Genomic DNA, 15,973 nt, shown 5'->3' on the forward strand with positions numbered 1-15,973 from the left:
AATACTTTATTTCAGTAAACATTTTGATATGTTTATAAAATGGGAATTCATATTTCACAATTAAAAAAAAATAAATTAGGGTCGTTTCCAACGGAAGACCATTTTTTATTTGACGGTTTCTTTATTACTTCGAAACGGAAGACCCTCTGTTTTTCTGCGGTTTCTTTTTATCATAGGGTCTTCCGTTTTTAGCAGAAGATTCTACTTTAGTTAATTATTTGCTAAAACATGAAATGCCAAAAAAAGTTAAATTTACAAGACCTTTTATTTGATACAAAGAAAAAGGGACTATCTCCTCAAATTAGGGACCTACAGGGTTCTAAAGTCTTCTTTTATCTATAACCCTTTTAATTTGAAATATTTTGGGATATTTTGTAATAGATTATAGAAGCAAATATGTCAAAAGTCTAAGATTTTGATTCCCTTTATGTCAAAAAGGTAAACTATTTTGAAATGCAGAATAAAAGAAAAGATGCAGTCTTAAAAATTTTGTTCAGCAGCCCCAATAAGAAGATAAGGGACCAAACCCTATAAAGTTCTTACTCTGATATCTAAAGAACGATGACAAATTTGTAAACAATTGTTGAACAAAATGTGTGTAGTTTTAAGTTACCTTTAGATAAATACCAAGAACAAGGGGCTGGACTCAAAAATTAGGGACCAAAAAAGGGTCTTAAATTTTCTCAAATATGCAACCTTCAAAATTTCGTTAAACGGCCTCGATAAGGAGATAAAGGATCAACCTCTTCAGCAATCTTTTCCAAATATCTCAAGATCTGTACCAAATTTCTTAACACTTGTTGAACAAAAGGTCTTAAAAATCAAAAGACCTTTCATTTGATATCAAGAAAAGGGGACTAATCTATTAAAAGAAGAGTCAAGGATGGTCTAAAGTATTTAAATCAAAGATATTTCACCTTAATCAAAATACTCTCTGATATATAGAATGAAAACCCTATTTTCCTCTATTTTCAAGTTATGTTCTGCTGTTTAATAGCAAATTCAAGATCTTACATGTATCTCAACTTCTAAAATCGGACGGAAGTCTAGTTCTATTGTGTCTTTTTCAATTTTATTAAGGTATTCCGTTTCAAACGGAAGAATTTTGTATAGGTACTTTGTCTGCAGACATTCTTATCAACTTAAAAGATGTAGAGCTCAAATTTCTACAGTTGGTAGAGGAAAGGTCGAAGTTTTGCATGGTTGTAGTATTATATGTCTTGCACTAAACGCGCTCGGTAGCTATATAGGGCTAAAAAAATTATTATTTTTTTTTTTTTTTGCTTATCACTTTTCTGGAAAATATCTTGTTAAAATATGCAATGGAAAAAAAGTTTAAATTTACAATGAAAATGACAATAACAAACTGTCAACCATCTCAAAAATCCATAAAACGAAATACAAATTTAAAGCAGAGCAACACGGACCTCTACAATACGTTTCATTTGATACCAGAAAAAAGACGCTGGCCCCTCAAAATAGGGGACCAGAGGGCTCTTAAGTTTAATCTCTATGGCCCTTTACTGAAAGATATTGTGTGAAAGGCTATAGAAGCAACTAATGTTTATCTTGCAGTTATTTATCCAAGCAATGTATTGATTTTATCATGTGTTACGTAACCAGGGGTTCTTAGGGGTCAAAAGTCCAAACTTTTTATTATCCATTTCGCAGAAAGGAAAAATATTTTGTTATGTTGGATAGAAGAAAAGATGCTCAAAATGATGTACTTAACAATATGCAATAGACCTACACAGCTTCGCGCGAGACAACGCGAGATTTCGCGTCTGATGATAAACAAAGCAGCGAGACTTGCCATCGTCGTCTTCTACAAAGCGATGGCCTTTTCGATTCTGTACTGGTCAAATTACACAGCTGGTACATCCAAATTAAGGAGAAAATCAAAAGTTGCTGTTCAGTCGGAATATATTTTAAAGTTTGTGTTTGAACTTTGACAAAGAAGCAAAATTTATTTGGGGAATTGTACAAGTCTCTAAGCGTGATCGGAGCTACACGGTTACGGTGAGTTCATCATATGTCAACATGTTTTTTTCCTCCCCATTAAAATTATTTATAGACGAACAGCACATATGGAATTAACGAGGCCGAGTACAGAACGAGTACGCATGCTTTCGCGCAGCGTTTCATTTGTATTGTGACGTCATCTTTTTGCTTTGTTGACGCAATGGCGTGATAGTTTCAACTGCAGATATTCAGCAAAATTTGTTGAAAATAGCTCGTTTGATGCGTAAAATTGATATTATATTGTGGAATGAACATAAATGTCTCCAAGTATAAGCTATATTTGGGCTCGGGTCGAAATCGTAAAGAGGGTTCAGCAAGCTTAGTCCTCTGTCACGTTTTCTTAACCTGCCTAAATATATCTTAATTCATATATTTCAAGACAGTAACCATGTATTTTATATAAATGACCCTTAATATGTGATGTTATATATTTATTTATTACTTAGATATGTCTGAATGTTTTAATAATACAATAAAGATCACCATTTCCGCCTTTGTCAAATATAAAATAGCCATAATCTGACAAATCTGGGAAATTGGGCATACAAAAAACAACTTTGATAAGACCCCTGGAACAAACCAGGAGGTAAAAGGGTTTTTTTATTTGACAATTTGATGCCTTTTAGCAATAACTTTAATATGTAGAACAGAAAAAGAAATCCCTAGGTCAGAAGTTTTTAAAAAACGCAGCAATGTTAAGGCGTCCCGATGCTAAAATACGGCTGGAAAACGATATTATTTGAATCATCGCAAAAATACTTTGACCGGAAGTATTTCTTAAAATATATGTTACATTTATTGAAACCGATGTTAAACATTATATTTGATGCATTTTGTGACGTCACATGTTCTTTGTAATCACGTGACGGGCGAATCCTAATATTGCAAATGATCTTTTTAAATCGCATCGGCGCAGGTGATTAATGACATTAAATCATACATATTTTTACGAAAAAGTCTTTGTTAAGTCATATACTTTGAAGTTCTTGCTCGGGAAAGAAATAGATATATCGTTTATGGAAGATATTGTTGAAACATTCCAGAAAATCATCAAAATAATGCACATTTTTACTAATCAAAAGCGATTTACAAAAAATTGGGGTTAATCCGTATTTTTCCGTAGCACGATTCACATTGTTACTTATATTCTCTACCAATTTTACGTAAATTAAGAAATGAAGATAATAATTTTTCTATTGATCGACGTATCAAAGAAAAAATTGACCGGAAAACTTCATCAATGCGCGTAGCGCATTGATGAAAAAGTTTTCCGGTCAATTTTTTCTTTGATACGTCGATCAATAGAAAAATTATTATCTTCATTTCTTATCATTTAATAAAACATTTTCAAATTAAAAAATGTGAAGTGTCATTGATCAAAAATGTAAATAATGTAAATGAAGCGGCGCGTATGAATACAAAACAACAACAGCAACAGTATTCAAAATGGATTCGCCTTCAGCTGATGCAGAGCTATTGAGCTGAATTTAATGGATTAAACACAAATAGTGAGTTAAAATCTGAACCGGCTGAATTGAAAACGAAAGGAAAATACATGCGATAGCTTGTGATATTATTCACTGTGCAGAAAAACTCGTAATAAAACTAGTTTTCATGTGAGATCGCTGGAATATGCAACTGGACATAACCATCCAAGGAGAGGCGATCGTGGACGAAAATAGCTGATATGTCGACAAAGAATAGTATGTATAAGCGACTTTTGTAAATGTTGTGGTACTAGATAGCCAGTGATGTACTTAAATGGTATATCTGCCGCTTGGAATGCGCCGAAGGAGTTGATCCATTGCTCATAGCTTTTCTTTACGACGCTTATTCTGATGACCGATCATGTACGTGTGTAAATTTAAAACTTATCGTTACCAAATTTGAACAGCAGTGTTACCATGAAAGTGTATAGGCCTATATGTTCGTTATAATATTCCTGGAAAAGGAACAGCCAGCCTCGCTGCAAATGTTGATTGATCTCAAGCAGACGAAATCGTGAGAAGACGCTTAATTTTCTATTTCGTGAATCAAATAATGTGTTTTGTTTATTTTTGAAGGTTTAACTTTCAAGTTTTTATGTTTATAAAGTTGTATTTTGTTTGCTGACAATAAAAAAGACACAACTTTACATTTTGTTGACAGTGTTTATCTTGGAAATTCCCGTTCTATAAATAGTGTTAAATCAGAACAGTTGAGAAAAGTAGATCCGGCAAAAATTTTATTGATGCAGGTATCAAAGACATTTTTCAACCAATCAGAAGCGCCGATACCTCATCAAACGAATAAATATTAAATGATTTAAGAAATGAAGATAATAATTGTTCTATTGATCGACGTATCAAAGAAAAAATTGACCGGAAAACTTCATCAATGCGCGTAGCGCATTGATGAAAAAGTTTTCCGGTCAATTTTTTCTTTGATACGTCGATCAAAAGAAAAATTATTATCTTCATTTCTTATCATTTAATATAACATTTTCAAATCAAAAAATGTGAAGTGTCATTGATCAAAAATCTTAATAATGTAAATGAAGCGGCGCGTAGGAATACAAAAAACAACAACAGCAACAATATTCAAAATGGATTCAGCTGATGTAGAGCTATTGAACTGAATTTAATGGATTAAACACAAATAGTGAGTTAAAATCTTAACCGACTGAATTGAAAACGATTAGAAAATACATGCGATAGCTTGTGATATTATTCACTGTGCAGAAAATTCGTAATAAAACTGGTTTTCATGTGAGATCGCTGGAATATTCAACTGGACATAACCATCCAAGGAGAGGCGATCGTGGACGAAAATAGTTGATATGTCGACAAAGAATAGTATGTATAAGCGACTTTTGTAAACGTTGTGGTAACTATATAGCCACAAATATCTGCCGCTTGGAATGCGCCGAAGGAAGGAGTTGATGCATTGTAGGCCTACTCATAACGATTCTTATTCTGAATTTCTGATGACCGATCATGTAGGGTACTATGCAATTTAAAATCATCGTTACCAAATTTGAACAGCAGTGTTACCGTGAAAGTGTATGGGCCTATATGTTCGGTACAATTATTCTGGAAAAGGAACAGTCAGCCTCGAAGTAATGTCGATTGATCTCAAGCAGACGAAATCGTGAGAAGACGCTTAATTTTCTATTTCGTAGATAAGATATTGTGTTGTGTTTATTTTTGAAGGTTAAACTTTCAAGTTTTTATGTTTATAAAGTTGTATTTTGTTTGCTGACAATAAAACAGACACAACTTTACATTTTGTTGACAGTGTTTATTTTGGAAATTCCCGTTCTATAAATAGTGTTAGATCAGAAGAGTTGAGAAAAGTAGATCCGGCGAAAATTTTATTGATGCAGGTATCAAAGAAATTTTTCGACCAATCAGAAGCGCCGATATCTCATCAAACGAATAAATATTAAATGATATATTCTAAAATTGTGTTGATCTTTCACCTGCGCCAAGCTGGTTTTACATGCATTAAAATTTCTTCATTCAGTTGTTTACACGTAGCAGGGAGAGTCTCCAAACCATTAGTTTATAAATAGTCTTTGACCTATAACGAAGCTTTACAACTGCCGATTATTTGATACTGGTTTTTAATATGAATGAATTTTGTACGTCTAGCATTAACGGCAGCATCTATGTAAAGGAAACATGCGGTTTTATACTGGTTTGATGTAATTCACCTTTAACGTTGAGATACATTCCCTGAGAACTATCGACAGGAATGCAGATCGTGACGTCAAAGTTAATTATGACGTCATATCGTATGAAGTAAAGACAAGTGACTTTCTACACATCGCTGTAAAATCCATCGGGAAGCCTTAACATGCCCGCGAATGTAAAAAATGTGCAAAATTGATACATTTCAAGCAAAATCCCATAGGGTCCTATGTTAAAAATTATCAAACTTTGAGATGACCCCTGAAACAAACGGTGTGGTAAATGTCTTATTTTTCTATCTTAAAATAATAAATATATCAGTAGAAATTCATGTAAAAAATTTCATTCAAAAATCTAGGGCAGAACAAATCAGACCCGGCCTCGTTAAATGTATTATAACTATGTCTAATCACTTATCCGTATTTACCAAGTATAAACATGATTAATACCAATTACTCTTTACCAAACGCCACCCGAATTTCCTAATCACTTGCCCTGTTGAGAGTCATATATATAGATATTGTAAAATTTAATGACAAAATCAAGTTCCTTTTATTAGATATTTAATTTAGAAAAGAAATATAATCATGTTAATATTTTATTCATCTAGATATCTCTCTAAGTACATTTACACAATAGAGCATAGTACATGCGGGTGTCTTAATGGGTTGGACAAATGTCACTACAAAGCCAGCATTCTGTTGTATTGGTAATTTTTAATATTGATATTTCTTATCTTAATTTAGAAACTGTATTCTGTTAACAAATTAACAATAGTATTGACTATTCATATACTCCATTTCATTCACTGAAAACTTTGATCCTCTACAGATACAAAAATGTAAGCAAAACAGATGTGAGACAGAGCTGGATTTAACATCCAATGAGTGCACCACCTCGTCAGACTCAACTATGGAAGACATTTTTCCTTTATCTGACCGGTTTAGAAATTACAGGTAACTATCTGTTATTATCTGGGCCTTGTACGCTATTTTAAGTTGAACACTCTTGTATTATGTATATAATAGCATTACATATGTACAGGAGTATCTGAAACTTTATGTAAGAAATTCCATGTCCAGCTATTTTTTGTTTTCTATATGATTATGTCAATGTATCTTGTAAGTTATTGTATAACTTTTGGTTGTACATTGACTTAAAACATCACTAGGATAATAAATAGACCAGTTGATGACACTGATCGAGACTTCCTGTACCAAACATTAACACAATTAGGAAGGTTTTCAAGTTGAATATGAAACCATTATCTTTAAATGTTGACAGTTTAATCTTAATGTTGTTGTTGTTTTTATGGTATTACATTAGTTATATTATATTTAAAGCAATATGAGCTGCACAATTAATGCTAAGAAAAATTTACGAAAATGTTTTTTTCTACTAAATTGTGAAAAATAATTATGGTTATAACATTTCTGTTCGCCATCTTTTTGTGGGAAAAGCCGTACAGAAGTCATAAATGAAGCAAAATTGAAATTTTGTCATCCTGTACAAAAATTGATCTGTTAAATATTCCTTAAAAGAGAAATCTTTCTTTTGACTACAGTTATGACTTTTTTAAAATCTTATTTATCATAAAAGTTTAAGTTACATGCAGACTTATCATACTTGCAGCAAAAAAAATTCTAAAAAATACAGCTCATATTGCTTTTACTGTTTTGGTTTGGTTATTACTGTAGATTGTTTTAATATAATGTTTCCTTGTATTTCTATAAATAACCTTTACATGTAGCTAAGTGTTGATATTGCACCTTTTTAAAATGATTTTTTTAATTAAACAAAATGTTTTCAAGTTTAATTGAATTTAACTGATTAGTATTGAAATAATGAAATTCTCAGATTAATTATTATTAATCTGTAAACAATTTATGTTTTTTTAATTATTATTAATCTGTAAACAATTTATGTTTTAATTGAAAAGTTCATATTCGCATGTTGGTTGCAGTGTCATAAACAAACGTTCATGACCCTTGCAAGTGGCGCTATTGTCGCACCCCAACTCCAATGGAAGAGTGCAATCATTCAAATTATCATAGGATACAGTTTTTTACTGTCAATATAATGTGTTTATAATGCTGTTAATGTGTGTGTTTAAAATGCTGTGTATTCATGCTTGTGCATTCGCGCACATACTTGCTGCACAAGAACTTTGACAATTTTAATGTGTTTTGAACTTTGAAACTTGTGCATTTGCGTTTACCCATTCGCACAAACCTTGTGTAAAACTTTGTCATTTGTATGGCTGTGCATTTGCACCTACCCACTGTACAGAATATTATATTTTGTGACGTTTGTGCATTTGCGCTCACCCACTGCGCAATGAGCCTATTGATGGGCCGTCACGTATTGTTGTATTGTTTGAATTGTTGTGAGGCAGCCCATTGGTAGCCTAAAGTCACTGCGGCCAGTAACGCCAAACCATAATAAAGTATTTAGTCCTAATCAATCTCTCTTAGTTTATTCATCAGGTATCTTGGATAATTAATCTGTAAACAATTTATGTTTTAATTGAAAAGTTCATATTCGCATGTTTTATTTTTATTTCGAAATTTCGATTCTAAAAAATGTTGTGAAAAAACTTACAAGCTGAAGAAAAACCACTCTTCCTATAATCAAGAGCAGGGACAGCTTTTTGTAACCTATTTAAACGCCGTTTAAAATTCCTGTTGGTGTACGAGCTCATTAAACAATAGAAGAGGTTGATGGTGGAATCGAAATTAAAGTTCCAAAACGCAATGCGCCATTTTTGAAAAGTTGTGAATTTTATTTTGACAATCTTTCACCTAAATACTACCAAACTTGATGCGCAAGCCGAAGTTAAAATCGGGACGGATTATACACACGTCAGATGTTTTTCAAATTAAATAGATGTTTCATTGGCTTCTTGCGGTATGACTGCTGTTCGTCTCTAAGGGAATTTTGTACCGTGAAAGAAAATAAAAACAAGTCTGAATTTGCCTTCTCGTTCGTTGGCTTTTTAGTTGATTAAATTAAATTTAAATTTTAAACAATGCATTGTAAGCAAAATCTATAATAGATTATACATTTTGAAATACTTAAACATCATATAATATATACAATCTTATCAATTGAAGAACCAAGTTTAATGTTAATGTTCATATTTTCCGGCTTAGTTGAAATCAGGTAAGGGGTGAATTACATACTAAAGTGATGCATTACATTACCATTACTTCATGAACTAGGGCATTAAATTACCATTACTTAATTTTCTTGAAGTAATGCATTACATTACCATTACATGAGTAAAGTAATGTATTACCATTACTTTGTGAAAAGTCAATAAGTTTTAAAAAAGTAATTTAAAAACTAAATAAAGAGTTTTTGGAAATATTTCATAAATAAAACATGCTTAAACATATTTACAGGTTCATTTTCATGTTCACTATCAGGTTCAAATTTAATGACTTATACAAGATTGCTGTTGCACTTGTAGTTCTCAAAGTAAGGTTGGTCCCGTAACTTTTAAACGCTAATGGCGGAGTTGCCAATCTCTATTATTTATGTCTCTGATTTTCGGAGTATGATTTTTATTGAAAGGAATGGTTGTATCGTAATTCGGGTAGGTAATGCACGAGTTTGCACAAAAAAGTAGTGGGTGGCGAACGGATTTATTTTTACCTATTAATTTTGCATGCATCGCAAATGAAGAAATCATGTCAGATAAGTCGGTCTTAAAAATCAAAATGACAAATCTTTTTATTGTTAAAGTTCTTGGAATCTTATAGTAAAAAGATATTTCTAACGTCAGGTGCCTGTGTTTGTTATCGGTATACAAATGTTCACTTTGTTTGTTAATTTAGCAGTTTTAGAGTTTTCGGGGTTTTCATTTTTATTAAATCGGTTAGGCATGCCTTTGGCTTATAATGTCAGCCACAGCTTGGTACACCTGTGGCTTGAGTGATTAGGTTGGCATCGGTTTTGGCATGCCTTTGGCTTATAATGTCAGCCATGGCTTGGTACACCTGTTGCAATTGTTTGCTTGAAAGCAGAGATGTTGAGGATGCTGTAAATACATCAGCATATACATATTGTTTTACCTTCAATCACGATCAAAGGTTAGATGCAGTGATTTGGCATATTAGTCTTCGTCTGCGTTCTTTTCAACGGTTTTCAATGGTTGATGCTGGTCCTCTTTACTCCATTACCATTGTGCGTAAAATAATACATCAATTGTTACCGGTGGTTTCACATGACATGACTGACTATACTTTTATTGATTACACAAAACACACAAGACTATCCTATTTGGACGTAGATGTTGTAGAACGTCTGCTCTACCGTAATCTAAAAAAGAAATTCACTAAAGTCAAACAGAATTCCAAAGTGTTTTGAGATTTAAATAACAAGAGGCACAGGGGCCACATCGCTCACCTGAGCAACAATTGCCTTAATTCTGATCAAATTAGCATTACAGTATCAAAATATCTTGACAACTGAGTACAGTAGATCTTGCTAAAACAATTTGAAAATCTGCCTTTTTTTATCCACCTCTTATTTTTTGGTAAATACCAAGCCCCTTTTGTTGTTGTACCTGTAAGAGGATTTTTCTCTATTCCTATATACCCCCCCCCCCCAATTTCGTGGTCCCACTTTTCTCTAGGGAATCATGGTTTCATCAAACTTAAATCTGCATAACCTGTGCTTTCACACTAAGTACTGAGTTTTGGACCGAAAACTTTCCCAGAATATTTTTAAAGATTTTCTCTTTATATTCTTATGTTAAAATTCAAACCGCCATCACGATGCCTGAATTTACACTACCCGAGGATGCCTCTACACAAGTTTAAGTTTTCCTGGCCTAAAAGATTTTGAGAAGAAGATTTTTAAAGATTTTCTCTATATATTACTAAGTAAAAATTCATCCCCCATTGTGGACTCACCCTACCCCTGGACTATTATTTAAACAAACTTGAATCTATATGATCTGGGGATGCTTCCACTCAAATTTGGGCTTTCCTGGCCTAATAGTTTTGAGAAGAAGACTTTTAAAGATTTTCTCTATGTATAAAAATTTATCCCCCACTGTGGCCCCGCCCTACACCCCGAGACCATGATTTGAACAAACTTGAATCTACATTATCTGAGGATGGTTACACTCAAATTTGAGCTTTCCTGGCCTGATAGTTTTTGAGAAGAAGATTTTTAAAGATTTTCTCTATATATTCCTATTTAAAACTTGATCCCCCTATTGTGGCCCCTCCCTATCCCCGGGGACCATGATTTGAACAAACTTGAATCTACACTATCTGATGATGCCTCCACACAAGTTTAAGCTAAGAATAGTTTTTGAGAAGATTTTTGAAAAATACCAACAAATTTTTAACAATTCTCAATTATCTCCCCTTTTAAGAGGGCGTGGCCCTTCATTTGAACAAACTTGAATCCCCTTCACCTAGTGGTGCTTTGTGCCAAATTTGGTTGAAATCTGCCCAGTGGTTCTTGAGAAGAAGATGAAAATGTGAAAAGTTTACAACACCGACGACGACAACGACGACAGACAACGGACAAATTGTGATCAGAAAAGCTCACTTGAGCCTTTGGCTCAGGTGAGCTAAAAAATCAACAAAGTTAAGTTCTTCTATTGAAGATATATGAATTACATTTGAGTGAATTGCTTTAAGGAAAATAAGGTTGTCGTCAAGAAAATTGTACAACTTTTGTAAGAAGGGGTGTTTGAACAATCAATGTATCGCACCCTTGTCGTTCCACCTGGTGACATTTCCATTTTGGCCGTACAAAAATTGTTTATAAGTGGTTTGTTTTTCTCATTCACATGGAACAGTGGCATTACCATCCTTTACAACTAACCATCCAATTTATGAACCACATCCTCCTTTCTGTTTGTTGATGAAGAAGTTTCTATCATACCTTGATTCTCTTAAAAGAGTACATGTACATGTTCATTCATTGATTAAGGTCACCATAATCATGTCTTACTTATTTCATAAGTCACTTGATACCTTTTGTTGCATCATCAAATGTGATATTTATTTTCAAATTCAAAATAAGAATTATGAAGACAGCTAATATTCGAATCTGCATGAGCGTGTTGATACGGGCCAGAATTAGTTGTATAGCAAACAAGACAGGACACGGCATTATATGCATAACATAGATTTATCTAGAACTACACACATGCGCACTTGACACAAATACAAGTATGGTAACACGTACACAACATAATTCGATATACATGTATTACAATTAATCAACATCCCCTTTTCTTTAAAGAGCTTGTATAGTACATAAAACATAGTAAAATAAACGTTACAAACAACACAGTCTGACTAGAGTATATATATGCGACTAGGATTTCCAATTCAGCACTTAAGAAAATTTTGAATCAAATAAAAAAAAATGTCATAAAAAATCAAGATTTTGTGGTTGCTTATTAACTGTCCAAAATGTAAAATGAGATTCAAATGGATTGTACAATCAGTAACGAACAAAGTCTTTGGGTTTTTCTGGTTCTTTGCGGATACGTGAAGATCGACGCAATGGGATAGTTTCCGGTTCAACATCAGCAGGAGTTTCTTGCATGGAATTCTCCAAGAGGTCACGGTTTTCACAAGGTAAGTTGGTCGGAGTAATGGAGTTGGAATTGTGCGGAGATTTCTTCTCTGTCAAGATGAACGGTTCATGACTGGTTGTGGTTTTCTCCTCATGTGAAGTTTCAGCTTGTCTTCTCTTGTTTTCAAAACGCACAGGAGACTTGTCACGGATCACTGCTTCTATCTTTGTTGGTCTAATATGTAGTCGATTCCTGCGGTAAGTTGCACCGTCCTGTGACTGAACTATGTAGGTTTGGTTATGTAGACAGTCAATAATTTTACCAAGAATCTATTTCTCATTCGGTTTCCTTTCGAAGAAAACATTCTGGTTCTGCTCGAGTTGAGGTATATCATGAGCTGTTTTGTCATAATGGCGTTTCACAGACTTCTTTCGTTGTTCTCGTTTCGGATTTCTGTACGGATTGGGTTGAAACAACTTTGGTAGTCTTGTTCGGATAGATCTTCCATACATCATTTCACACGGACTTAGACCAGTGTCTTGTCGAGGGGTATTTCCCTGTTCCATCAGAGCTTCAAATTGGTCTGTTCCTTCCTTGTCACACTTTGTGATCAAATGCTTCATGACTTTCACTGCAGATTCTGCTTTTCCGTTAGCTCTTTGGTGATTTGGTGATGATGTTACATGCTTTATTCTCCATTCAGTGGTAAATTTATGGAGTTCACTGGAAGTAAACTGGGGTCCACCATCTGTGACAATAATTTTGGGAATTCCAAAGTGAGAGAATTGCTTCTTCAGAGTTTTGATAAGTTTTACTGAGGTTGTTGTCGGCATTAAGGCAATGTCAATATAGTCGCTATAATAGTCAATGCTGACCAGGTAAGTATGATTCTTTATTTGGAAGAAATCTAATCCTATTTTCTCCCAGGGCTTGGTTGCATCATCAGGTTGGGTGAGTGGAGTTTTCGTTGGTCTAGGTTTCATCTCCTGACATGCATAACAATTGTCGGCTATTTGTCTAATCTCACTCTGCATGTTTGGCCAGAAAATGGTTCCTCTTGCTCTGCGAATCATGGAGTCGTATCCCAGATGAGCTGAGTGAAGTCGATGCTTGATATCGCGGCGTAGTGATTTTGGTATCACTATTGCTTCGCCTTTGACCACAATGCCAGTATAAACACTTAAAGTTTCGCGCAAATCAAAGAAATGTCTGACTGAGTCTTTTATCAGGTTCTTTTTTTTTCAGGCCATCCCTGTGTGATGTATGTAATCAGGCACTGTAATTCAGAATCTTCTTCTGTTGCTTTGCGGATCTCTTCAAGACGCAAGTCTGAGATGTCAGGATCCATGCATATGCTCATGATCCTCGGGCGTTCATCAGATACTTCTACAGTCGCTCGGCTTAGCGCATCTGCTATCACAAGGTCTTCGCCTTTAACAAACTTGAACGTTATATCATATCTATTTAGTTTCATCATAATATCCTGCAGTCGACGAGGAGCAGCTGATAGAGGTTTTCTGAGAATCGCTTCTAGGGGTTTGTGATCATTTCAATGATGACTTTTCTGCCGTAAGTATACTGATCAAATCTTTCGAGTCCAAATAGGATAGATAGTGCCTCCTTTTCAATCTGAGCCCATTTTCGTTGCGCTGAGGTAAGTGATCGAGATGCATACTCGATAGGTTTTCCGTTTTGCAGGAGGACAGCTCCAAGACCATCTTTGCTGCTATCTGTCTGTAAGGTCAATTCCAGATCAGGATTAAAGTACACAAGAACAGGAGTACCCGTAAGTTGCTTCTTGACGTCAGTAAATGCTTTCTCACACTTCTAGTCCAGGCCCATGGAGCGTTTTTGCGTGTGAGAGTTCTGAGTGGTTCGAGAGTTGTAGATAGGCTAGGCAGGAATTTGGCCATGTACTGAACAACACCACAAAATCTTTTCACACCAGAAATGTCTGTTGGGCTTGGCATGTCAATAATAGCCTTGATTTTTCCATCATCTGCTTTCACCCCTTCACTAGTAATCTTGTGTCCATGGAATATGATCTCTTTCAGTCCAATCACCTTCTTATCATCATTCAGGATGATCTTCGCTTGCTTGCATCTAGAGTACAATAGTTTCAAATTTTCAGTGTTGTCATGTTCAGCCTCCGAAATAGTATCTCCACATCCAGTAACAATGATGTCATCAGCTATTGTGAGCACACCTTCAATGTCACCAAAAGCTTCGGTAAGTTTTCTCTGGAAGATTTCCAAATGGGAGTCTTGACCATCTGTATCGACCAAACGGAGTGATCATTGTCGTCAACAAGCTTGATCGGTCATCCAGTTTCACATGCCAGTATACTTCTTTGATGTCCAATTTGCTAAACAGCTTGGCTTTCTGATGCTTGGGTAGTATGTCATCAAGAGTTGGTAATTTATAGTGTTCACGCAATAATGCTGAATTTAAAGCTTGTGGATCAATACAAATTCTCAGTTTTCCATTTGCTTTGTGGACCACAGCCATCTGACTGACCCATCTCGTCGGTGTAGTTACTGGAACAAGGATCCCTCTGTCTACTAATTTGTCTAGTTCTGATTTGTCTCTGTCCTTGATAGCAAGTGGAAGTTTTCGGCAAGGGAGAGTTTTCGGTTGTACTTCGTTGTCTACCACGAGTGTAGCTTCACCAAGGTCACCTAGGTCTGATGTGGTATCCACCATCGATATGAACTTTTCGTCGTTCACGGTAATAAGGTTCATCTTCTGTATCACCTGAAGTCCTAATAAACTCTGCAGTTTATTGCTTACAACGGCAAATGTTACATTCATCACTTCATTCGATTTCGGATTGGTAACTGGTAGGTCAACTTCACCTAGAGTTTTCAAAGGTGTTGAGTCATAGACACGAAGAGTAGATGAGGACGGGCGCACTTGTTCCTTACGAACATACTTCTTCTGAATTGTGTTTGTTTGTGCACCGCTGTCCAACTGAAATCGAATACTGCAGTTGTTCGCATTCATGACAGCTGTCAATGTGGTTTTATTGGCATGCACAGCGTTGAGCCACAATTCGTCTTCATCTGTTGTATCACTATAGGATTCATTTTCAACTAGGTTGATACTTTGACATTTCACGCTAAAGTGGTTCTCTTTGTGACATTTGTTGCACGTTTTCCCCCATGCTGGACATGATTCCTTTCTTATAGCATGTTTCTTTCCACAGAACTTACACATTTTCACTTGAGCAAACAAGACAGGACACGGCATTATCTGCATAACATAGATTTATCTATAACTACACACATGCGCACTTGACACAAATACAAGTATGGTAACACGTACACAACATAATTCGATATACATGTATTACAATTAATCAACAGAGCGTGAAACTAAATGGAAATTATCTTGTTGATATTCAAGAAATTGAGGTACCTTATTGATATTTAGGCAGTCCCGGTGATCAATACTAGTATAGGGACTCTGTAACACCTTTGTAGTTGATTTATATGTTTCAAGTCTGGCTTGCGGCGGCAGACAACCATTGCTGATCGAACATGGGCAGTTTCCGGATACGATATCACAACTGTTGTGCATGGTTTTCCAAGCTTCTAAGACTTTTTCCCCATTTCCGCTAGGTGCATGGAAAAGTAGCGCCTATTTTTCTAAAGTTATTTAAAAATTACATTTTAATATCTATTTTAATCACATAAAAGATAAAGTAAACTAGCACGATAAAATGTTTATT

The 15,973-nt window shown here is 34.8% G+C and overlaps 2 protein-coding genes across 2 annotated transcripts; both read right to left on the reverse strand.

Moving 5' to 3' along the window:
* Positions 1 to 12,167: 12,167 nt before the first annotated feature.
* Positions 12,168 to 13,316, reverse strand: LOC128191241 (uncharacterized protein K02A2.6-like). The gene is made up of 2 exons (XM_052863331.1): positions 12,606 to 13,316; positions 12,168 to 12,521 (listed from the first exon to the last, which is right to left on the reverse strand). Exons 1-2 carry the CDS (start codon positions 13,314 to 13,316, stop codon positions 12,168 to 12,170), a joined length of 1,065 nt encoding a protein of 354 aa, XP_052719291.1.
* Positions 13,317 to 13,773: 457 nt separating this feature from the next.
* On the reverse strand, positions 13,774 to 15,492 carry LOC128191242 (uncharacterized protein K02A2.6-like). Its single transcript, XM_052863332.1, has 3 exons — positions 14,531 to 15,492; positions 14,067 to 14,346; positions 13,774 to 13,977 (listed from the first exon to the last, which is right to left on the reverse strand). Exons 1-3 carry the CDS (start codon positions 15,490 to 15,492, stop codon positions 13,774 to 13,776), a joined length of 1,446 nt encoding a protein of 481 aa, XP_052719292.1.
* Between the last annotated feature and the right edge of the window lie 481 nt (positions 15,493 to 15,973).

Source organism: Crassostrea angulata, chromosome 7 (assembly GCF_025612915.1).
Source record: "Crassostrea angulata isolate pt1a10 chromosome 7, ASM2561291v2, whole genome shotgun sequence".
Classification (NCBI taxonomy): Eukaryota; Metazoa; Mollusca; class Bivalvia; order Ostreida; family Ostreidae; genus Magallana; species Magallana angulata.